This window comes from Eschrichtius robustus, chromosome 1 (assembly GCF_028021215.1).
Source record: "Eschrichtius robustus isolate mEscRob2 chromosome 1, mEscRob2.pri, whole genome shotgun sequence".
Classification (NCBI taxonomy): Eukaryota; Metazoa; Chordata; class Mammalia; order Artiodactyla; family Eschrichtiidae; genus Eschrichtius; species Eschrichtius robustus.
Genome location: NC_090824.1, coordinates 124,115,538 through 124,139,916, shown reverse-complemented (window position 1 = coordinate 124,139,916; position 24,379 = coordinate 124,115,538). Strand labels below are relative to the sequence as shown.

Genomic DNA, 24,379 nt, shown 5'->3' with positions numbered 1-24,379 from the left:
TATTAATTGATAGTCTTTAATTAATTAATTAATTTTGGGGGGCTGCATTGGGTCTTCGTTGCTGTGCGTGGGCTTTCTCTAGTTGCAACGAGTGGGGGCTACTCTTTGTTGCAGCGTGCATGCTTCTCATTGCAGCGGCTTCTCTTGTTGCGGAGCACGGGCTCTAGGCGCGCAGGCTTCAGTAGCCGTGGCATGTGGGCTCAGTAGTTGTGGCTCGTGGGCTCTAGAGTGCAGGCTCAGTAGTTGTGGTGCACAGGCTTAGTTGCTCCCGCGGCATGTGGGATCTTCCCGGACCAGGGCTCGAACCGATGTCCCCTGCACTGGCAGGCAGATTCTTAACCACTGCACCACCAAGGAAGTCCCTATCAGAGGTCTTTAAAATAACAGCTAAAAGGGATTTCAGTACTCAGAATCTAACCCAGAGAGGTCAAGCACCATGCACAAGGTCAGACAGAAGGTCACACAGGCAGAGGCAAGGCGCCTGCCCCATATCTGGTGTTGTGTCTTCATGGGCCTCCTCATGCCCCAGGAAGGCAGGTCCTACTTTCCAGGGTCACAGATCTTAGAACTGAAGGATGTTCAACAGAACTCTTTAGGGAGACAATCACATCCAAGTCTAGAACCCAACACAGAGCTCTTTGTTTGTCAAGAAGCCATCTTGGATAGGGAAAGAAAGAAATTCCATTCATCTCGCTTGCATTTCATTTTATCCTGATTTTGAGGCATTCTCAAAAACACTGGTGCAATTACCATAGATCAGTGTTTCTTGACCTTTTAAAATATTATTATTATTGCTCTGATAAGAAGTCTTTTTAGACCACCCCCCTCCAACTGCCACCCACATTAAATTAAATACTAAGAAATAAGATCTTGTTGAGCAGGGTTAAGATTTGGAGAAGGGAGGACACAAACCTTTGTATAATCTTAGATACTTTCACCACCCGCACCCCCCCAAAACCCCCCACAATTTTTCACTCCCCTTGAGAATGCAAGGCATGGATAGATGGTGAAAAGAACACACAGGAGGATCTCATATAAGCCAAGGTCATTGAAGGGCTCTCCCCACCAGTGCAGTCCCAGGTGAAGGAAATACATGCTCTGATTCACAGTAAGACCCATCCCTCACAGGGTATAAGCAGTGGTTCTCATAGAGTGGCCCCTGGACCACATGGCAGGACCTGGGAACTTGTCAGAAATGCACAATCTCCCACACCTTGGGATCTACTGAATCAGAAGCTCAGGGGTGTGACCTAGCAAGGTGTGTTCAACAAGACCCCCAGGTGATTCCAATGCACAGCCAGGTTTGAGAAGCACCTGGGCAAAGGGCGCCATAACAAGGCTTTAGGACACAGGCAGCCATGCAGAGGGGCCACGGGCTGGTGCACACAAAGCACGTCTTGATTCTTCCCCACAATGAGGAGGGATGTTAACGGCACAGCCAGGCTTACCTTGGAGTTTTCCATTACACTCTCGATGCAGTCAAAGTAAGAGAGGTCACTAACAGGTTCATTGGGATTGTCCAACATCCCCTTGACAGTCTACAGAAGGAGAACACAACTTAAGAGCAAGCCTTATAGAACAAGGGAAACTCAACATAAAATACCAACTACCAACTTCCCCTCCATACACAGGATTCTGGTCATTATCCAGATTCTTGACAGGAATTTAGGTCACGGTGTCTATGACTTCAGATTTCCTGCGGGCAACACCACACTGATTGGGGTGGGTGTGTCTTGGTTAGTTTTGACAGAGAGGAGACTCTCTTGTTTTCAGATGTGAAGGAGAAGCATGGTGTCCACAGAACGGGGACATTTTTTTCTTAAAGAATCTGAAAGTTAGTGGGAGGCAATATATATTCATGGTCAATGAGTATAATTTCTCTGCTGGATAACTCCAAGGAGTTTAAATATCAAAGACAGGTTCATTCATTTCTTCTTGATTAGTAGGGACCTCAGTTTTCAATTCTGGGACCTTTCAATGGGTAGGCATGAAAGAAGGTAACCGCCCCCCCCCCCCAAACCGCCCACTGGAATGGTTCATTTGTTTTTTTTGTTTTTTTTTTTTGTTAGCTTCTGCTTTATAACAAAGTGAATCAGTTATACATATACAATATGTTCCCATTTCTCTTCCCTCTTGCATCTCCCTCCCTCCCACCCTCCCCATCCCACCCCTCTAGGTGGTCACAAAGCACCGAGCTGATCTCCCTGTGCTATGCGGCTGCTTCCCACTAGTTATCTATTTTACATTTGGTAATGTATATATGTCCATGACACTCTCTTACCCTGTCACATCTCACCCCACCCCCTCCCCATATCCTCAAGTCCATTCTCTAGTAGGTCTGTGTCTTTATTCCCGTCTTGCCACTAGGTTCTTCATGGCCTTTTTTTTTTTTTCCCTTAGATTCCGTATATATGTGTTAGCATACTGTACTTGTTTTTCTCTTTCTGACTTACTTCACTCTGTATGACAGACCCTAACTCCATCCACCTCATTACAAATACCTCCATTTCATTTCTTTTTATGGCTGAGTAATATTCCATTGTATACATATGCCACATCTTCTTTATCCATTCATCTGTCGATGGACATTTAGGTTTCTTCCATGTCCTGGCTATTGTAAATAGAGCTGCAATGAACATTTTGGTACATGACTCTTTTTGACCTATGGTTTTCTCAGGGTATATGCCCAGTATTGGGATTGCTGGGTCGTATGGTAGTTCTATTTGTAGTTTTTTAAGGAACCTCCATACTGTTCTCCATAGTGGCTGTATCAATTTACATTCCCACCAACAGTGCAAGAGTGTTCCCTTTCCTCCACACCCTCTCCAGCATTTATTGTTTCTAGATTTTTTGATGATGGCCATTCTGACCGGTGTGAGATGATATCTCATTGTAGTTTTGATCTGCATTTCTCTAATGATTAATGATGTTGAGCATTCTTTCATGTGTCTGTAGGCCATCTGTATATCTTCTTTGGAGAAATGTCTATTTAGGTCTTCTGCCCATTTTTGGATTGGGTTGTTGGTTTTTTTGTTATTGAGCTGCATGAGCTGCTTGTAAATCTTGGAGATTAATCCTTTGTCAGTTGCTTCATTTGCAAATATTTTCTCCCATTCTGATGGTTGTCTTTTGGTCTTGTTTATGGTTTCCTTTGCTGTGCAAAAGCTTTTAAGTTTCATTAGGTCCCATTTGTTTATTTGTGTTCTTATTTCCATTTCTCTGGGAGCTGGGTCAAAAAGAATCTTGCTGTGATGTATGTCATAGAGTGTTCTGCCTATGTTTTCCTCTAAGAGTTTGATAGTGTCTGCCCTTACACTTAGGTCTTTAATCCATTTTGAGTTTATTTTTGTGCATGGTGTCAGGGAGTGTTCTAATTTCATACTTTTACATGTACCTGTCCAATTTTCCCAGCACCACTTATTGAAGAGGCTGTCTTTTCTCCACTGTATATGCTTGCCTCCTTTATCAAAGATAAGGTGACCATATGTGTGTGGGTTTATCTCTGGGCTTTCTATCCTGTTCCATTGATCTATATTTCTGTTTTTGTGCCAATACCAAACTGTCTTGATTACTGAAGCTTTGTAATATAGTCTGAAGTCAGGGAGCCTGATTCCCCCAGCTCCATTTTTCGTTCTCAAGATTGCTTTGGCTATTCGGGGTCTTTTGTGTTTCCATACAAATTGTGAAATTTTTTGTTCTAGTTCTGTGAAAAATGCCAGTGGTAGTTTGATAGGGATTGCATTGAATCTGTAGATTGCTTTGGGTAGTAGAGTCATTTTCACAATGTTGATTCTTCCAATCCAGGAACATGGTATATCTCTCCATCTATTTGTATCATCTTTAATTTCTTTCATCAGTGTCTTATAATTTTCTGCATACAGGTCTTTTGTCTCCTTAGGTAGGTTTATTCCTAGATATTTTATTCTTTTTGTTGCAATGGTAAATGGGAGTGTTTTCTTAATTTCACTTTCAGATTTTTCGTCATTAGTGTATAGAAATGCAAGAGATTTCTGTGCATTTATTTTGTATCCTGCTACTTTACCAAATTCATTGATTAGCTCTAGGAGTTTTCTGGTAGCATCTTTAGGATTCTCTATGTATAGTATCATGTCATCTGCAAATAGTGACAGCTTTACTTCTTCTTTTCCGATTTGGATTCCTTTTATTTCTTTGTCTTCTCTGATTGCTGTGGCTAACACTTCCAAAACTATGTTGAATAATAGTGGTGAGAGTGGGCAACCTTGTCTTGTTCCTGATCTTAGTGGAAATGGTTTCAGTTTTTCACCATTGAGGACAATGTTGGCTGTGGGTTTGTCATATATGGCCTTTATTATGTTGAGGAAAGTTCCCTCTATGCCTACTTTCTGCAGGGCTTTTATCATAAATGGGTGTTGAATTTTGTCGAAAGCTTTCTCTGCATCTATTGAGATGATCATATGGTTTTTCTCCTTCAGTTTGTTAATATGGTGTATCACATTGATTGATTTGCGTACATTGAAGAATCCTTGCATTCCTGGGATAAACCCCACTTGATCATGGTGTATGATCCTTTTAATGTGCTGTTGGATTCTGTTTGCTAGTATTTTGTTGAGGATTTTTGCATCTATGTTCATCAGTGATATTGGCCTGTAGTTTTCTTTCTTTGTGACATCTTTGTCTGGTTTTGGTATCAGGGTGATGGTGGCCTCGTAGAATGAGTTTGGGAGTGTTCCTCCCTCTGCAATATTTTGGAAGAGTTTGAGAAGGATAGGTGTTAGCTCTTCTCTAAATGTTTGATAGAATTCACCTGTGAAGCCATCTGGTCCTGGGCTTTTGTTTGTTGGAAGGTTTTTAATCACAGTTTCAATTTCAGTGCTTGTGATTGGTCTGTTCGTATTTTCTATTTCTTCCTGGTTCAGTCTCGGCAGTTTGTGCATTTCTAAGAATCTGTCCATTTCTTCCAGGTTGTCCATTTTATTGGCATAGAGTTGCTTGTAGTAATCTCTCATGATCTTTTGTATTTCTGCAGTGTCAGTGGTTACTTCTCCTTTTTCATTTCTAATTCTATTGATCTGAGTCTTCTCCCTTTTTCTCTTGATGAGTCTGGCTAATGGTTTATCAATTTTGTTTATCTTCTCAAAGAACCAGCTTTTAGTTTCATTGATTTTTGCTATTGTTTCCTTCATTTCTTTTTCATTTATTTCTGACCTGATCTTTATACTTTCTTTCCTTCTGCTGGCTTTGGGGTTTTTTTGTTCTTCTTTCTCTAATTGCTTCAGGTGCAAGGTTAGGTTGTTTATTCGAGATGTTTCCTGTTTCTTGAGGTAGGCTTGTATTGCTATAAACTTCCCTCTTAGCACTGCTTTTGCTGCGTCCCATAGGTTTTGGGTCGTCGTATCTCCATTGTCATTTGTTTCTAGGTATTTTTTGATTTCCCCTTTGATTTCTTCAGTGATCACTTCGTTATTAAGTAATGTATTGTGTAGCCTCCATGTGTTTGTATTTTTTACAGATCTTTTCCTGTAATTGATATCTAGTCTCATAGCGTTGTGGTCGGAAAAGATACTTGATACGATTTCAATTTTCTTAAATTTACCAAGGCTTGATTTGTGACCCAAGATATGATCTATCCTGGAGAATGTTCCATGAGCACTTGAGAAAAATGTGTATTCTGTTGTTTTTGGGTGGAATGTCCTATAAATATCAATTAAGTCCATCTTGTTTAATGTATCATTTAAAGCTTGTGTTTCCTTATTTATTTTCATTTTGGATGATCTGTCCATTGGTGAAAGTGGGGTGTTAAAGTCCCCTACTATGATTGTGTTGCTGTCGATTTCCCCTTTTATGGCTGTTAGTATTTGCCTTATGTATTGAGGTGTTCCTATGTTGGGTGCATAAATATTTACAATTGTTATAGCTTCCTCTTGGATCGATCCCTTGATCATTATATAGTGTCCTTCTTTGTCTCTTGTAATAGTCTTTATTTTAAAGTCTATTTTGTCTGATATGAGAATTGCTACTCCAGCTTTCTTTTGATTTCCATTTGCATGGAATATCTTTTTCCATCCCCTCACTTTCAGTCTGTATGTGTCTCTAGGTCTGAAGTGGGTCTCTTGTAGACAGCATATATATGGGTCTTGTTTTTGTATCCATTCAGCCAGCCTGTGTCTTTTGGTGGGAGCATTTAATCCATTTACATTCAAGGTAATTATCGATATGTATGTTCCTATTCCCATTTTCTTAAATGTTTTGGGTTTGTTATTGTAGGTGTTTTCCTTCTCTTGTGTTTCTTGCCTAGAGAAGTTCCTTTAGCGTTTGTTGTAAAGCTGGTTTGGTGGTGCTGAACTCTCTCAGCTTTTGCTTGTCTGTAAAGGTTTTAATTTCTCCATCGAATCTGAATGAGATCCTTGCTGGGTAGAGTAATCTTGGTTGTAGGTTTTTCTCCTTCATCACTTTAAGTATATCCTGCCACTCCCTTCTGGCTTGCAGAGTTTCTGCTGAAAGATCAGATGTTAACCTTATGGGGATTCCCTTGTGTGTTATTTGTTGTTTTTCCCTTGCTGCCTTTAATATGTTTTCCTTATATTTAATTTTTGACAGTTTGATTAATATGTGTCTTGGCGTGTTTCTCCTTGGGTTTATCCTGTATGGGACTCTCTGTGCTTCCAGGACTTGATTAACTATTTCCTTTCCCATATTAGGGAAGTTTTCAACTATAATCTCTTCAAATATTTTCTCAGTCCCTTTCTTTTTCTCTTCTTCTTCTGGGACCCCTATAATTCGAATGTTGGTGTGTTTAATGTTGTCCCAGAGGTCTCTGAGACTGTCCTCAGTTCTTTTCATTCTTTTTTCTTTATCCTGCTCTGTAGTAGTTATTTCCACCATTTTATCTTCCAGGTCACTTATCCTTTCTTCTGCCTCAGTTATTCTGCTATTGATCCCATCTAGAGTATTTTTAATTTCATTTATTGTGTTTTTCATCATTGCTTGGTTCCTCTTTAGTTCTTCTATGTCCTTGTTAAATGTTTCTTGCATTTTGTCTATTCTATTTCCAAGATTTTGGATCATCCTGACTATCATTATTCTGAATTCTTTTTCAGGTAGACTACCTATTTCCTCTTCATTTGTTAAGTCTGGTGTGTTTTGACCCTGCTCCTTCATCTGCTGTGTGTTTTTCTGTCGTCTCATTTTGCTTATCTTACTGTGTTTGGGGTCTCCTTTTCACAGACTGCAGGTTTGTAGTTCCCGTTGTTTTTGGTATCTGTCCCCAGTGGCTAAGGTTGGTTCAGTGGGTTGTGTAGGCTTCCTGGTGTAGGGAACTAGTGCCTGAGTTCTGGTGGATGAGGCTGGATCTTGTCTTTCTGGTGGGCACGTCCATGTCTGGTGGTGTATTTTGGGGTGTCTGTGGCCTTATTATGATTTTAGGCAGCCTCTCTGCTAATGGATGGGGCTGTGTTCCTGTCTTGCTAGTTGTTTGGCATAGGGTGTTCAGCACTGTAGCTTGCTGGTCATTGAGTGATGCTGGGTGTTGATGTTGAGATGGAGATCTCTGAGAGATTTTTGCCGTTTGGTATTACGTGGAGCTGGGAGGTCTGTTGTGGACCAGTGTCCTGAAGTTGGCTCTCCCACCTCAGAGGCACGGCCCTGATGCCTGGCTGGAGCACCAAGAGCCTTCCGTCCACACGGCTCAGAGTAAAAGGGAGAAAAAATAGAAAGAAAGAAAGAAAGAAAGAAAGAAAGAAAGAAAGAAAGAAAGAAAGAAAGAAAGAAAGAAAGAGGATATAATATAGTGAAGTAAAATAAAGCTATTATAAAGCAAAGCTATACAGACAAAATCTCACCCAGAAGCATATACATATACACTCACAAAAAAAGGAAAAGGGGAAAAATTAATATATCCTGCTCCCAAAGTCCACCTCCTGAATTTGGGATGATTCGTTGTCTATTCAGGTATTCAACAGATGCAGGCACATCAAGTTGTTTGTGGAGTTTTAATCCGCTGCTTCTGAGGCTGCTGGGAGAGATTTCCCCTTCTCTTCCCTGTTCGCACAGCTCCTGGGGTTCAGCTTTGGATTTGGACCCGCCTCTGCGTGTAGGTCGCCTGAGGGCATCTATTCCCTGCCCAGACAGAACGGGGTTAAAGGAGCAGCTGCTTCGGGGGCTCTGGCTCGCTGAGGCCGCGGGGAGGGAGGGGTACGGAGGAGGCGGGGCGAGCCTGCGGCGGCAGAGGCCGGCGTGACGTTGCACCAGCCTGAGGCGCGCAGTGTGTTCTCCCGGGGAAGTTGTCCCTGGATCACGGGACCCTGGCAGTGGCGGGCTGAACAGGCTACCGGGAGGGGCGGTGTGGAGAGTGACCTGTGCTCACACACAGGCTTTTTGGAGGCGGCAGCAGCAGCCCCAGCGTCTCACGCCCGTCTCTGGGGTCCGCGCTGATCGCCGCGGCTCGCGCCCTTCTCTGGAGTTCGTTGAGGCGGCGCTCTGAATCCCCTCTCCTTGCGCGCAGCGAAACAAAGAGGCAAGAAAAAGTCTCTTGCCTCTTCGGCGGCTGCAGACCTTTTCCCGGGCTCCCTCCCAGCCAGCTGTGGTGCGCTAACCCCTTCAGGCTGCGTTCACGCCGCCAGCCCCAGTCCTCTCCCTGCTATCCGACCGAAGCCCGAACCTCAGCTCCCAGCCCCGCCTGCCCCGGCGGGTGAGCAGACAAGCCTCTCGGGCTGCTGAGTGCTGCTCGGCGCCGAGCCTCTGTGCGGGAATCTCTCCGTTTTTCCCTCTGCGCCCCTGTTGCTGTGGGGTCCCCACTGATAGCTGCGGCTCACGCCCGTCTCTGAAGTTCGTTTAGGCGGCGCTCTGAATCCCCTCTCCTCGCGCACCAGGAAACAAAGAGGGAAGAAAAAGTCTCTTGCCTCTTCGGCAGCTGCAGACTTTTTCCCGGGCTCCCTCCCGGCTAGCTGTGGTGCACTAACCCCTTCAGGCTGTGTTCACGCCACCAACCCCAGTCCTCTCCCTGCGATCCGACCTCCGAAGCCCGAGCCTCCGGTTCATTTGTTTTTAATTTTAAAAGTATAGAAAACGTTGAATCTTGTTGAGGTCTCCGTCAAGGAACAGGGCATGGGGCTTGCTTCTTCTGCCTTTGTCTCCAGTCTGCTGAAAACCGTTGCTAGCTTTCATGTTGCAATAACCTTTGACCATCGTTTATGAGGGACTTTTCCAGGGGAGGAAAGTCAGGGGACATAGCCATCCATCTTCCTCCCCGTTGAGTGAGAAGATACAGTGGGACCTAGCAGACCTTGGGGCACAGCCAACAAAAAGACAAGGCCATGTGAGTTACTAAGGGTTGGAGGAAAGTAAGGGTGAAACTGCTGAGTTAATCAGCAAAGATCTGAGGGAAAGAGGGCTGCATAAAGAAGGTTTTCATTTCCTTGAAGAAACTCCCCCCACTCCTTGGATAATCAAAATTGCCTTAGTAACAGCAACACTGAAATAGCCATAATTTTGGCAACCAAGGATACCATTAAGGCACAGAGTATGTGAATCTGGGACAACAGACCTCATTTAGATCAACAGTCCACGTATCATTTATATTTGCAAATGTGAACACACCAGGATAGGGCAGTAACTCACCCAAGGTAGGAAACATTCTCCACTGTTTTCAGAATGCTTCAGCCCCTGCCTATCCTCACTTTCAGTTGTGCCAATGGCCTTTTGCCATCGGCGGACCAGGCCTCAATCAGACCCTTCAGAAGCTGCAATCAACCCCCGACCCCTACCCTCTCTGGCATGGTGGGTATCCCTGTTCAGAAAACTAAAGGTACACTGGGTACAACCAGCTCATATCTACTGAGATAACCATTTGCCTGTTTCAACATAACCTGAATTGGTTAGGACTGCTTTACAGACAAGTAGGCACATTGATTTTATTTTTGCCCACGTATACTCTGTGGGCATAAATGAATTTTCCATTAAAAATAAACCCTAAGTATGAATATAAATTGATAAGCCCTACACTGTGTCTGGGCCACTAGGAGCCCCATGGCCACCTTGACTGTATAGTAATAAGTGTTACTCCTGGGTTTTCTCTAATGCGCCCCCTACATGTTACAAAATACAATGTATAGGAAAATCATTTTTACTCATAAAGCACATCTATTCCAGCTTCTCCCAAACGCCCCAGAATAATCACTCCCAAACTTTGTAGGTAGAAATTGCTTATCTTCAGCCTACACTCAATACCATAGGCCTCTTCCTGTTTGAAATAAAGAATCCTTTAACAAAGCAACACTTAGTGGAAACAGGGAAGCAGGGATGATAACCCCACCAGATATAATTTTTCTTTAATTCCTTCCCACTTGGATTGGAACTTTGGCTCCAATAGTTTCCCGGGAAAGATAAAAGGTAAGAATAGAGGAGAAGAACCTGACCCCGGAGGGAAAGGACAGACACACAGACGCTCTGAAATCCTCAGCAGCCTTTCCAGGGACTCACCTCGAGCTCCCGCAGGGCGTTATCACATTCCTTCTGGCCAGGAGCTTGCTGGGTGCACAGAGTGATCAGCTGATTGATGCTCTCCGTCACAGCTCTGCGACAAATACGGAAAGAGTGTTTTTTGTTTTGTTTTGTAAAGATCAACAGTAATTTCCCCAACAATGTTTTGTAGGTTGGCTAGGAATACAATTAATTCACTATAAAGGCTGTGGTCCCTGTGACAGCTCTTCCACAAGGCTCTAAACAAGCAGTCCCCGACCTTTTTGGCACCAGGGACCGGTTTCGTGGAAGACAATTTTTCCACGGGGTGGGGGGCAGGGGGGATGGTTCAGGCGGTAATGAGAGCGATGCGGGGGATGGGTCAGGCGGTAATGAGAGCCATGGGGGGCAGCAGATGAAGCTTCCCTTGCTCGCCCGCAGCTCACCTCCTGCTGTGAGGCCCGGTTCCTTACCGGTCCTCGGCCTGGGGGTTGGGCCCCTTGCTCTAAACAACCAAAAATCAACCACAGCCAGGGAAGAGAGAATGAGAATCCCTACCTTGCTTCTCATTATTCATTGATTTACCCTTAAAAGTATCAATACTAATAGTTCTCTTAAGAAAGTGTGGCTATCTTTAATATATTCACAAGAAGGAATTCACAATGAAGTTGCAAATGGCAAACAGCTCACAGTAACACTGTTTTCAGAATCCTTCACTAGCAGCCCATAGGAATGGGATGAGCTGAGCTAGGCTATTTTGGACAGCCTTTGTATAGTTTGGACTATTTTGTATATTTTAAAAGTCACACTGTAAACTGTGCCTTATGATTTTAAAACCTCTTCTTACCATTCATTTCTACATGATTGACCAGTTCCTAGAAGCTATACCAAAATCATTCTTTAAAAGAGCTATTTTCTTTGTTAACATTAATAGGAATCAGAGATTCTTAGATGATTTTACATGTGTTTCCATTCTTCTTAGAACTTAAAACACAGCCCAGATTTTTTTCTACATTGGCTAGGGTTCCACCCCTCCTGGACAGCCTCTGTTTAGGTTGCCATAGATAATTTATAAAGGCACAGTCCATTCTGAGTTAATTTCTTTAATAAGGTGTGAAATATGGATCCAGATTTTTTTTCATGGGGGGGGAGATATGGAAGTCTAATTATTCCAGTACCATTTAAAATGCCATCCTTTCTGCACTGAATTGCTTTTTTAACTTTGTTGACAATCAGTTGGCCATATCTGTGTGGGTCTACTTCTGGACTCTGTTCTATTCCATTGACCTGTTTGTGTAACCCTTCACCAATACTATACTACACTGTTTTGATTACTGTACCTTTACACTAAGTCTTACAGTTGAATACCCTTGTTTTTATAAATGAAAAAAACAGAGACACACACACACACACACACACACACACACACACACACACACGAGATAATTCCCTAAGGAGATGCTACAAATAAGAAGCAGAAACAAGACTTAAACCCATGTCTATCAGACACCAAGGCCAGATTCGAAACCATTTTTCTGCAGGGTCATAACTCGCCCATAGTTCTGGCAGAACCCTGAATTCTATTCACAGTCAGTAACCACTGCAGCTAACAGGCAACTTAAAATAAAACAAACAAAATCAAAATAGGACACACATTGCTGCTAATCATTAACACTGTCTAATATAAAGATGCCTCATTTTATTAGTTAAAGTGGCTTTGCAGCTTCCCACAGAATATCAAATTAGATGGAAAAAGATGTTGCCAGTGTACAAAGGCAATCAGCTTAATTATTTGATGAGGAGCTACTGCTTTGAATTTTAAATTTAGCTAGAGTGATGGGAAGAAGAAAAACATCCCTCAGCTCAAGAAAGAATCCTCAAATAGTTTGTGTAAGATTAACTCCAGTGACTCATTTATTTGGGGAAAAGTGCTTAACTAAGTAAGGTGCCATGGGGAAGCACTGTGCCTTCCAGGTGCAAAGCAAAACAAGAACAACTGAGACAGCAGGACAGTCTCTAGTTGGGACCACCTTTGGAAGGTGCAGTTCATGATGTATTCACTGGAAGGGTCCCCCAGAGAGTCCAACACCGTGTTCTGCAATGGCAGCCTTCAAGACATACTTCGGAGCAGACAGGCTGGATGTGTCAACATAACAAAGGGTACAGCCCTCAACTGTGGTGACACGATCATTTGGGGAATATTTCCACGTATCACACAAGCTTTCCATTTGGCTTATTTCTTTCAATGTTTCCTGTTTATCTACATTTTTAAAAAAGCTAGTCTTTATATAAAGATTTTTCCATTAGAAACTAAGTGTTTACGGGAATTCCCTGGCAGTCCAGTGGTTAGGACTCTGCATTTCTACTACCATGGGCCCGGGGTTCAATCCCTGGTTGGGGACCTAAGATCCCGCAAGCCATGCGGTGTGGCCCCCTCCAAAAAGAAAAAAAAAAAACCAAAAAAAACCCCAAAACTAAGTTTACAATTGGTAAATCCAGAGAATATATAGCTATTTGCTGTCCTTTCAACTATTTTTAGAAGTGAAAAATGTTCAAATAAAAACTTGGGGTAAAAAAAAAACAACAAACAAACAGACTAAGAGTTTGTGGTGGGATAATCCTTAACAGAGCCAGCACAGCACTGCATGTTTGAATGAGTCACTTGGGTAATACTGATCCATGACTAAAAAGCATTATTTAGGTATCATTTATCTCCATAACTCATTTTAGAGTCTGGATTGCATAGCTAAATAAACTTAGTGGCACAGAGGCAAATGGTTATATAGATTTGACAATGGGAAACAGTATTTTCATGTTTCAAACTACAGTACTTATTTATAAGAGCGAAGGATTAAAGACAACCCAAATATGCAATGATGAAGGACTGACTAAATGTATAGTCTACAACAGAATTCTTGGCACCCATTAAAAGTCATGATATCATATTCCTTATATAGAAAACTGTATATAAAATGTAAAAACCACATAAGCCCATACCTGTAAGAATATACATATGCAGAGAAAAATGACAATGACGTATCACAATGTTAACAGTGATTTTATAATATTATTTTAAAGCAGATACCAGTAAATCTACTAAAGCATTATGAATTAACCTACTTATACTGTTATAAAAATACAGCCAAAATTAGCTGCATCCTCCCTTTGTTCTATGTAAATCCAAGTAGGCTTGAACTGTAGTTGCTTTTATTTTCTCCACACTTTTTGGTAATGATCAAAGCCATACAAGTTTATTTTAAAAAATACAAAAAATTAAATAACCGTAATTTCACCATCTAGAGATAGTTTTCCTGTAATTCATTCTTTATCTAATCAGCATATTTAGCCACTCTCGGTTTTTAATAAATTGGGATCTACAACCTCAGATGTTAAAGGCTTTCTAACCTACAAATCATTTAGCATTCAGAGATACTAAATTGATTCAGACAGGAGTTTGTGAGCTCTGGAAGGAAATTTTATATAGACACAGAATTGGGGCAGAGGTGAGAGAAGAAAATCAACCAGTTTGTGCTTTTGATTATTAAGCTCAAGTCGTCCAATAGCGAGCTTGGAGGGGAATAGAGCAACTTCAGATGATTCCCTTTCTCAAAGGAAGACGAGCTTAGAAAGGCAACGAAGAGCAAACTGAAATTCACCTGTCTGTATTTCCTGGGTCCTACCATGCACAAGGCACGGGGAGTAAAAAAATAATAGTTTAAGTCTCTCTAGGAAAGCAAGGTGCTTGTAATCCAGTTGGAGAGGCAAGGCAATGAACAGACAAGACACAAAGGTGAGCCAGAGGAAGCAGTGATGGGGGCGTGACACCAGACAGGATCAGCCAGACACAGGCAGGGCTCGCTGGGAGTGAAAGAAAGAAAATGAAAGCCTCGACCGTGGGCATGGGTTCTGACTATGAAGGAGGGCCCAACATGGACCAGAGCAATTGGAAAGTCAGGGCTCAGCGAGATCCTGATTTGGATTACGGGAACGGAACATTCTAGAGGAGACCAAGAGACAGAAGAAGGCCCAGTGTACATTTTTCTACTTCACAGCATGGAAGTGCTGCTTGCTGGGACATCCTTTTTCTCCATCTCTGGAGACAGGAAGACTCCTGCCTGGCAGGAACTTCAAAGCAAAGGGTGGTCCGGGAAGAGGCGCCTCTTGCAAGGTCCTAGGGAGCCCTCAGGGGACTGGAAAGCAGCTGAACACCTGGCCCTGATGCTGGCAGCTGTGGGCGTCAAGTCTTCAGCCCGGGAGTCCTTCTGGCCAGGGTGACTGTGGTGTGCTCAGCAGCTTGGGGAGGTGCTCAGAGTTAGGGCACTTCCTCCTTTTGCCACTGCCAACTGGTTTTCCACTTCCTTAACTAAGTTCAGGGAGCATCAGACCAGCCCCCAGGCAGGGAAAAGCCTGATGAACGGTTGACAAAGGGCCTCTAGCTCCACCCAACTTTCCAGAAAAGAGCCAGAGCCAAGCAGTTACACAGAAAGAAGACAAACAAGCCAGGAACTCAACAGAAAATGACTTCCTCCCCATGAACATCAGAAACCAAGGGACCAGCTTCCTCAGATGTACCTGGGCTCAGATGCAGAATGATGAGTAGAGGGAAAAGCACACACACTCTACTGCTCTCCCAGAAGTAAACCACTTTTTCCTAAAGCAGGAAGAATCACGGAGACTAGAAAGAACAAAGCAAGGGTTCAAGTCTGCTGATGTAGGAGCAGGTTGGGGCTGAGTTGGTCCAGGCCTGGGTCCCCACAGTAGCATCTCTGGGGCCTCTGGGGACATCCACATGAAGGACAGGCAGGCATGGCCGTCTCAAGAAGAGGGAGGGCAGTGGGACTGAAGATGAGGACGAGAGCAATCGGATCCCTGCTGCCCAACTCCAAAGGTACTTATGCACCGGACTGTTGTGAGGCCCAGACAGAATGAGGGTGGCATGCCCTGATTGTGCCCCCTGTCCTAAGTCTACCAGGGCCGTCCCAGTCTTACAGTGTGTGCCCAGCACCCAGTGCTGGGCTGGGCCCTTATCAGGCATGTGGTAAAAATCTGTTTAATGAACAAATGAAGTAACAAGAGAATGAATGAAGGCACCCCAGGTGGGCAGAGCTTTACCCTCCAAGGGGAGCTGCCTGACTCACTTGACCTGGCTGGAGCTTCCGCTGGGAAATCACCCCAGGGAGCAGAGCTTGCCAGCATGGGCCAAGAAGCCAAGGAGAATAGGCCAGCAACTTCCTGCAGCTGTTCCAGCCCAAGACTATCAGTTCACGTGATGATTCTTGAGTGCTGACTTGGCTATGAAACCATCAGGCTGGGAATTCTGTCAACTGCTGAAAGCCAGGACAGACAGAGGCAAAGAAAGCTTTTTTACCTTGCCTCCAGGTCCCTTCCTCAATGTCACCACCAGGGGGCGTTCAGACACTCACAGAGCCAGGACACCAGCAGCATGCTTTCAGGTCCTGGATTCCCTGCTGTACTGGGCTTTGAAAAGGCCAATTTATACTCTCCCCTCATTCCCACAATTTAAGAGAGTCGACAACACGCTTTAAGTTGGAAACTGTAATTTTGAAATGATGTGAAAAATTTAAGATAATGAAAAACATCTGAGTTCAGATACCTGGCAACATTAGTTGCCTTATCCAAAGGTTGTTTGTAGGAAAAAAGAGTGATTAAGAGGGTTTTAGATCAGAAACAGCTGCACAACAGAGAAGACATCACTGTCCCTCTTCATCGTCACCACGACCCCAGGAGGGCACTCACCTAATGGAACAATCACAAACAAAGCATAAGATGGAGGTGGGGAGATGTGAGGATATTTTTCCCATCAACTAGTGGCTCTAGCTATCGTTTGAAGGTAAAGTTATGTATCTGGGAATAAATGAAGAAAATCAAAGGTTTTGAAGGCAACTGCTCTGAAATTACCTAACCCCCCCATAAAAAATAAATAACACTACAAGCAAAGATGAGACCAGAGACAGGTTTTAACCAGTGGTACCATGTTACTTTATATATCGAGAACTGAACAGAGCTCAAGGACAATGTAATCTGCACACATCCCTATTTGGCAAATGGGAAAGTTTAGACAGGTTGAGTGACCTGACCAAGGTTAGCTAGTTAGTCAAGCACTAAAGCTTGTACTAGAATTCAGGTCTCCTGATCCTAACAACTTAAAAAAAGCCAGGAGAGATAAAGACATTAAAAAACAAATAAGCAAACAAAACCAAGTTTAAAAAAACTTAAGCAGAATTCAAGCCATGCGTTTTAAAAATCACTAATCTGCACATTTTCAAAATGTTTCCAATTATGCTATGTGTCCTAAGTGTCCTGCATTTAATCTCTCACTGCTGTTAGTTTTCCTAAATATAAAGTGATATCAAGAAATGCTACGAAAACAGGCCAACACTGCCACAGGAAAATAAAATACCCTACCCTCTCGGTTCAGGAATACGAATGTGGGATTGTCAATATAAAATTTTCCTGGGCTGTCGCTGCAGTTTCTCCAGCTACCAGCACTCCATCACTAGTTATTGAACTAAATGGCCAGAGTGGCCCTGGAGCAGAAATTGTCTTGTATGACCCACTTCCTCAGGTGAAAACAACAGGAAAGAAGAACGTCGACCTTACCCCAAGTTCAGATTCATGTTTAAACATATTTCCAAAAACAATTTACTCCTCCCCACCACCCCATTCATTCTGAGCTAGAGCCCTTCTGCACATGACGAAGTGAACATGTTTAAATCCATCTAATTAACATTGGTGCCAGGCACATAATAAGACTCAAGAAATGTTGAATGGCTAGTTGAGTGTCGGTTTTTTTATACTTTTCAGCATCTTCTGATTTCTTTTTAATGAACTTATATTACTTCCATAATCTGAAACATAGTAATACTACTTTCAAAAAAATCTAAGCCACTATGTTTATACATCAGTGGGGGCCTTAAGACGCTAAGCAAGTCCTCCTGAAAAGGCTTTAAGAGGAGACAGAAGGCATCTTTAGTGGAGAAAGCGCATGCAAATGAGCCCATTTAATAAGACACCAGCATCTCTGTCACTCTCGCCTCCAACTCTGACAATAGAAGGTCAGCACTACCTCTTCGCTCAGCAAAGCAGCAGGACGTCAGGTGGATCTTGCAAACACTGACGTTATTTAACCACACATGAACGCCCATTTTGTTCCACTCTTACCTTGCAGCTGCGGCCAGGAGATTTTTCGCATTGGGTGCTCCTGGGTCTACAGAGAGAGACTTGGCAGCTAACAGCAGCTTGCTGGATGCCATCGAGATGTTCTTGAGGTTCCCTATCACTTGGATCTGGTCTTCTTTCGTCTGGAAGGTCAAAAGGAGCCAGAGTAATTAGGGGCTGTCCATTTCTCCTAGGCGGCATTCAGAGCTAGGAGCAGCACCTTGAAACGGAAGCAGCTTATCTGTCTAGATTGCATTAAGTCCAATTAGTCTGCAGATGCCTAACTTGTCGAGACTCTGCCCAGTGTCTACCGTTCCCCAAACAGATATCCAGACCAAGATGCACACAACAGGACAGAAATCCAGCCCTAGTGGGTCAGCCAAGAGCTGTGCTGTCTCACAAGCGTGGGCATGAATGCGGGCGGGAGGGAGAGAGCGAGCGAGAGAGCACACAGACAGGGCCACGACTCCAGCATCTTGCTCAACAACGCTGGAGTTATCAAGGGGCTTGTCCGTCTCAGCCTGGCACAAACGACCGTCACTGTCTGGACATTTAGAGCTGACTGCATCCCAGAAGCTCCCGACTCTGGAAAGGATACATTTCTCACCTGGCCTGCCATCCGAGAAACAACCCTTTGTAGATAACAGAGTAAAAAACACCCTGGGTACCACTTTTAGGGAGTTCACAGGAGCTCGCAAAGAAAAAAAAACCAGCTCCATAAGCTGACACCAGACCAGTCACCCTCCCTTGTCCTAAACAAGGGGTTTATCTGTTCATCTGAAGGAGGTAAGTTTGAATCACTTGACACTCAGGATCAGACACAGCCTTTTCAAAAGGACTCCCCGAACTTCAAATACATGAGTTTTTACAGTATTATACCACATTTGAAGTATAGGATGCAGAGCTGCCCTCCCTCCAAAAAGCATAAATAAAATGATGAGTTCTGTTGGAGGATCGTGGGAAAAGTTATCCGTCATCTCCAGGAAGAACCTGACACATAAGCTAATAGCATCTTTGGGAATGCCATTCCTGTGAGCTCATGGAGCTCTCTGACCAGCAAAGACAGTGTAAGGGTGTGGGCTGCTCACAGCTTCCCTGCTCCTATTTGCCACTTGGCCTCAGGGGCCGACGGTCCACCAGAGTCGAGAGGGGCAAGGGTCAACTCCACTCAGCCACACCAGCCTCACCTGAGCCTGGCCCGCCATCTCAATGCCGGCATCGAGGAATTCATCGAAATCATCACTGAACTTCCCGGAGGCTGCGGCCAGCTCTCCGCTCTGGCCCCGAGTGGCATGGACCACCTCCCCTGCAGACTGGTTCAGATCGGCCGCTGCTTGGTTCAGTTCACTCTGGGCTTCTTGGAAAGGCTTCGTGCTCGGAGGTAACTATGGGAAGAGAAGGCACGTTGCAGGAGAAGTTCTACTTTGCGTAGGAGAAACAAAGGTAGTATGTTGCAGAGGGAAGAAGACAGACTCTCCTGGGATGCAGTTGTGAGTCATCTAGACTAAAAGGCTCTGTGTGGTCTGAGCCCTTGTTAAGGTTGACCTTCAAAATATATACATTCTCTTGAACATCTATTCAGCGCTAGACATAGTGGATCTAAAAATGGTAAGGACAGCTTTCCTCAGGCTTCTGGCCTCCTAAGTGGCAGAGCCAGGATTCACACCTGGGCAGTCTGACTCGGGATCCACTCTCTGAGCCAGCACTCTATCTTGGGTTTCTCAGATGGAAACTCTCAAAGGTTTAGCTTTCTGGAACTAAAAGGCAGATGCTATGAAACTTTAAATCCTAGTCTTCTAAACTAATAGCCATCAATTTTATTCATCAGTTGTTCTTTGCTAACAATATATTGAATAGCTTTTCCACAGAAGTGCCACTAGCAGAACTGTAACTGTTTGTGAAAAGTTCCAGAGAGTTAAGCTAGATATTAGTCACACCACACCCATTGCTTGCATACCTGGTATATGCCAGGCACCAGGCAGAGAAGAACCAAAGATGAACAAGGCCAAGTACCCGCAAAGGGGACTCACAAAACAGGGAAGGGAACAGGCCCCCAAGTGAAATTCCACAGACTGCTCACACTTGTATCCCTTTATCGCCTGATTGCCACTGCCTGAGATGTCCTGATAAGAAGTTAGATGATCATATACCCCCTCCCCCCATTCCTGTCTTACTGGGATGACCCGAGAGCAAACAGCAACATGGGCTCAAAGAAAAAGTCAACTTTAGAAGCTCTACCTGGGAACTCGGCTGATCAGAAAGCAAAACAAGGAAAAGGCAAATCCGCAGGAAAAACAGGACTCCTAAGGGAAAGGCTAGCTGCTCAGAGGTCCCCTAGAGGGGAGGAGACTCCACCCACACCTAAGGTGAGACCAGTCCCCCAGGTGCCCCTTCCCGAGCCAACACCTCTCACCGAGTCCACCAGCAGCTTCTTGCTCGACTCCCCGATGCTCTTCAAGGCCACGTCCACATCCTTCTGCCCAGGGAGGCAATTCACGCAGTTATTCAAGGAGTGAGAGACGGCTTTGGCCACCTGAATACACAGAGGGAGAAAAGTCCCATCAGAAAGCAGGTTTCGGGGCAAACATTCTTGCACATGTGTTGGGAGTGAGCACTGACAGTATGCAGAGCTAGAAGAGATGGGGAACTGATCTGCCAGCATGGACGTGACACTGTTTACCGATAAATCTCCTCATCTAGGCCTCTCACTGGGGTTAACATCCTATCTTAGCACAGGGTCTGACACAGTGATACAGCACACCCTACCTGCTCCCAAGGCCAGGCCAAGTCCTGACTGTGGCTCAAATACAACTCCCGAACATTCTGTCAGGTTCTGAAACAAAGATATCCGACACCAAGAGGAAGAGAAATAGCTCCCTTCTAGAGAGCCCTGCAGAGGTCCTGAGGTGGAAGGAGGCCCTGAGCCCTTTGGATCACAGTTAGCCTGCCCTGGGATGGACTTATGCTCAGCGACCCTCTGGTGCCATCATCCCACACCTCGCCCTGCCCAAGGGCAGGCGGAATGTTCTGAGCACTTCCAGACCAACTTGGAGTTGCCCACACGCTGCCTTTTAAGGATGTGTGAGGCTCCCTGTCTACGCTCTCTGGTAGGAATCATCTGAAGAGGAACTAGAGAGAGTTTAAAGCACTGAGTAGCTAAACCAAGCAAATCTACCTCACCTCCCAGGCTAGGAGGAGGGATATACGTAAGCACACACAGGCCCAAAACAGACATGCTGTGTCCAGGTCCTTCACGTTCTAACAGCAGGTCTCAACAAAGCCCCCCATACTTTCTGTTGACGGAATTAAGCACGTCTCACGTTATGGGGGCTACCAGGCAAGGCTTCCAAAACTGCTCACACCGGGCAACAGCCTGTCCATGCGTCCACCTCAGTGATGACCTTGATTGCCAGTTCTGGGCCTTACCTGGGCTAGTCTCTGCTGACTCTCCGCATCTCCAGGTGCGATCAGGGCCTGCTTGGCTTCTTGGATGAGCATGGCCGAGCCCTCCATCACGTCCCGGGCGGAATCTAGCATGGCACGCACAGCCGCGGGGTCACTCGTAGATGCAGCCACTCCCCGGGCAGCCTGGGCCAGCGTTTTCAGAGCTTGGGCTGTCTCTCGAGCAGCAACCCCTGGGGATAAAAAAAAAAAAAAAAAAAAAAAAAAGAGCCCGCCAGACTTTCTATTAGATTCCATCCAAAAGTTACACTTTTACTTGGGGGTAAGCCTCTAGACTAGAGCCTTCTAGGAAGGAGAGAATCCTTGGACAGTGCCTGGCACAGGTGGGCTCCAAATTGCTTTTTATAAAATTTGAATTGATGTCCTTCTCAAAGAAGTAGCTCAAGCCATTGGCTCTGGGCTGCTCCAAGAGGGACGTTACAACAAATGCCACGCTAAAAACCATTTCCCTCTGGTTCCGGTCACTCCCACTACCCCGTCCCTAGACCTAAAATACCAAGTGCATAGTATCAAACTCACAGATGAACCATTCAAATGCACTTTTCTTTCCAGTCATTTTTATTGGGGCATAACTTACATGCAACAAAGTGAACGAGTCTCCCTGGGCAGCTCACTGAATCTGTACCAATGTGTACACCCACGTATCTGCCATCCATGTGGAGACGGAACATTTCCATCACCTGTGCCCTTTCCCAGTCAATATCCTCTCACACTGGAAGTAATCCCTATTCTAGCTTTTATCACCTTAGACTAGTTTTACCTGTTCTTAAACTACGGGTTGATGGAACCACACTATATGTATTCTTGTGTGTCTGGTTTCTTTCTCTGACCATAATGCTGTGAGATTCACCCATGCTGTTATGCATAGCAGTACATTGCTTTTTTCTTGCTGTGTCGTATTCCATTATAGGAACACAGCAACATCTACTTATCCATTCTTCTGTTGCTGGACATTTGGGGATTGTTTCCTGTGCGGACTATTATGAATAAAGCTACCGGAAAAGTTCTCATCCCTGTGTTTAGGTAGACATATTCTCTTGGATTTAAATCTAGGAGCTGACTTGCTGGGTCATAGAGTAAGCATATATTTAGCTTTGGAGGACACTACCACACTTCTTCAGAATGGTTTTGCCATTATACACTCCGCCAGCACTATATGAGAGTTACAGTTGCTCTACATCCTGGCCCAAACTTACTAGTGTTAGATTTTTTATTTTATCCAGTTCTGGTGGGTGTACTGCATGCAGGAATCTTAGTTCCCCGACCAGGGATTAAAACTATGCCCCCTGTAGTGGAAGCGTGGAGTCTTAACCGCTGGACCACCAGGGAAGTCCCTCACTGAGGTTTAATTCTTATATCCCCAGTGAGCAACGATGTTGAGCACTTTTTCATACACTCAGTGGCTGTTTGGACATCCTCTTTTGCGAAGTGCCTGCTCATCTTTAAATTCACTTCTAAAGATGATGGGATTCGGCGATAAACTATGAATATAAACTAGTCCTTAAAAACTACAGCGCCACTTCCCATAGAAAGAAGAGGCGCCTTCCTACATGGTACCTAGTGCTTGGCGCACCCAAGAAAAGGAAGGAGACTGGAAATGCCAAGGCACGTAACAAAAGGCTCCTAGAACCTGGGGAACCGCAGAATGGCCAGCCTCAAAGCTCATCTCATCGAACCATTTCAGATGAGGCCCAGCGCTGAGAAGCATCTTGTCCATGGACACACCTTTAGATCTGAGGTTTCTTAGTTTCTTAACTTCGGGGTCAGACTCTGCACAGTGTTCTTTGGGATAGAGAACTACAAGGGATTCTTGTTAGAACATACAACATCCGCATGAAAAATTCACAGATGACTTAATCTCTCACTACACTTTGAGGCGACTATATCTAAAGCCTTCGGCTGGATGGTCTCTAGGCACCCCTGAGCGTGGTCTTTACCGCCGCTGCTTCAGCCGAGTGGGCACAGACGCGGCAGGTGGTCCTCTCTTTACTAGGGACGAGGCACCGAAATATAAGAAAGAACACAAAAGGCCCTGGGGATCCATAAAACAACTTCCCAGCGTTGCAGACTGGCTCATCTGTAAATATTTAGGAAGTCACATAACTGGGACATAACTCTACAATCTAATCAAGGCAAATTACAAAGCTGCCAATTTACCACTTATCACGTGGCACTTCCGAGCGCAGCATGTGGAATGAACACATTTTAAACAAAGTGTTTTATATGGCAGAGGAGAAAGCATAAAGATAAGTAAAGCCAAGGTGAAGGAGAGAAAAAAGCCAAAGAGAAGAGTCACTGCATTTTTTTTTTTTTTTTTTTTTGGAGACATCAGGGAGGGTTTTATTGTTTGTTTTTTACTGGAGTATAATTGCTTTACAATGTTGTGTTAGTTTCTGCTGTACCACAAAGTGAATCATCTATATCCCCTCCCTCTTGGACCTCCCCCCACCCCCTGTATTGCACCCATCTAGGTCATCACACAGCACTGAGCTGAGCTCCCTGTGCTATACAGCAGGTTCCCAGTAGCTATCTATTTTATACATGGTAGTGTGCTTATGTCAAACCTAATCTCCCGATTCATATTATGCTGAAGCTTCTGGCACAGGGTGGAAGGACATCCTTTCTCAGAAGGGCACCCACCAGGTGTGGTTAAGACCTCATCCAGCTCTGCTGCTGACCAGCTGTGTGGACTAAACTGCTGCCGCCTTTTCCCTCTGGGTCTCGGTTTCCTACAGGTTATAGGAGAGGCTGAGATCACAGCTGTGACCATTGAAAATTCTAGGCTGTGATTTCTAGACCTCTCCTCTTGCCTTCCTCTTTACCACGTGGACTCTTGAATCTATTTCTATTTGAGTTGTATTATTTTGGAAGAATAAAACATTTATCATATGCAATTAGAAAAGTCATGTTCATGAAAAAATTGTTTACTGAAAAGCCTTTTATAGACTCAGACAATTTTTCCAAAAGGCAGAAACCAGAAGAGTAGAATTCCAAAAGCCAAGGTATATCCACCCCACGTGTTTTCTGCTGAAGACTCACTATGAAATCTCAAGGCACATCAAGAATCCTCTTTGGAGGGATTAGGTTTCCCGGAAAGTGGAAACCACACCAACAAAAGGATGAAACAAGGCCACCAGATGCCAGGCAGCCCAATGAACATCCAAGGCTGTACGTGGCTGAATTCACAGCAATATTCTCAATGGTAATGATGAGAATCATCAGTTATATCTCCGAGCAATCACCACCCTCCCCCCCAAAATTGTTCCTGTAGTCAAGGGTGCAACACACCCCAGAACTGCCA

At 44.4% G+C, this 24,379-nt stretch overlaps 1 protein-coding gene across 3 annotated transcripts in view; it reads right to left on the bottom strand.

Annotated features, from left to right (window-relative positions):
- TLN2 (talin 2) overlaps positions 1 to 24,379 on the bottom strand; it is a 456,139-nt gene that overhangs the window by 94,487 nt on the left and 337,273 nt on the right. For all 3 annotated transcript variants that reach the window (XM_068552880.1, XM_068552889.1, XM_068552896.1), the window contains 6 exons: positions 21,043 to 21,251; positions 20,030 to 20,149; positions 18,804 to 19,001; positions 17,620 to 17,759; positions 10,459 to 10,552; positions 1,449 to 1,538 (listed from right to left, as the gene is read on the bottom strand). In XM_068552880.1, the coding sequence (XP_068408981.1) occupies positions 1,449 to 1,538; positions 10,459 to 10,552; positions 17,620 to 17,759; positions 18,804 to 19,001; positions 20,030 to 20,149; positions 21,043 to 21,251 (851 nt within the window). The remainder of the gene's footprint in view (positions 1 to 1,448; positions 1,539 to 10,458; positions 10,553 to 17,619; positions 17,760 to 18,803; positions 19,002 to 20,029; positions 20,150 to 21,042; positions 21,252 to 24,379) is intronic.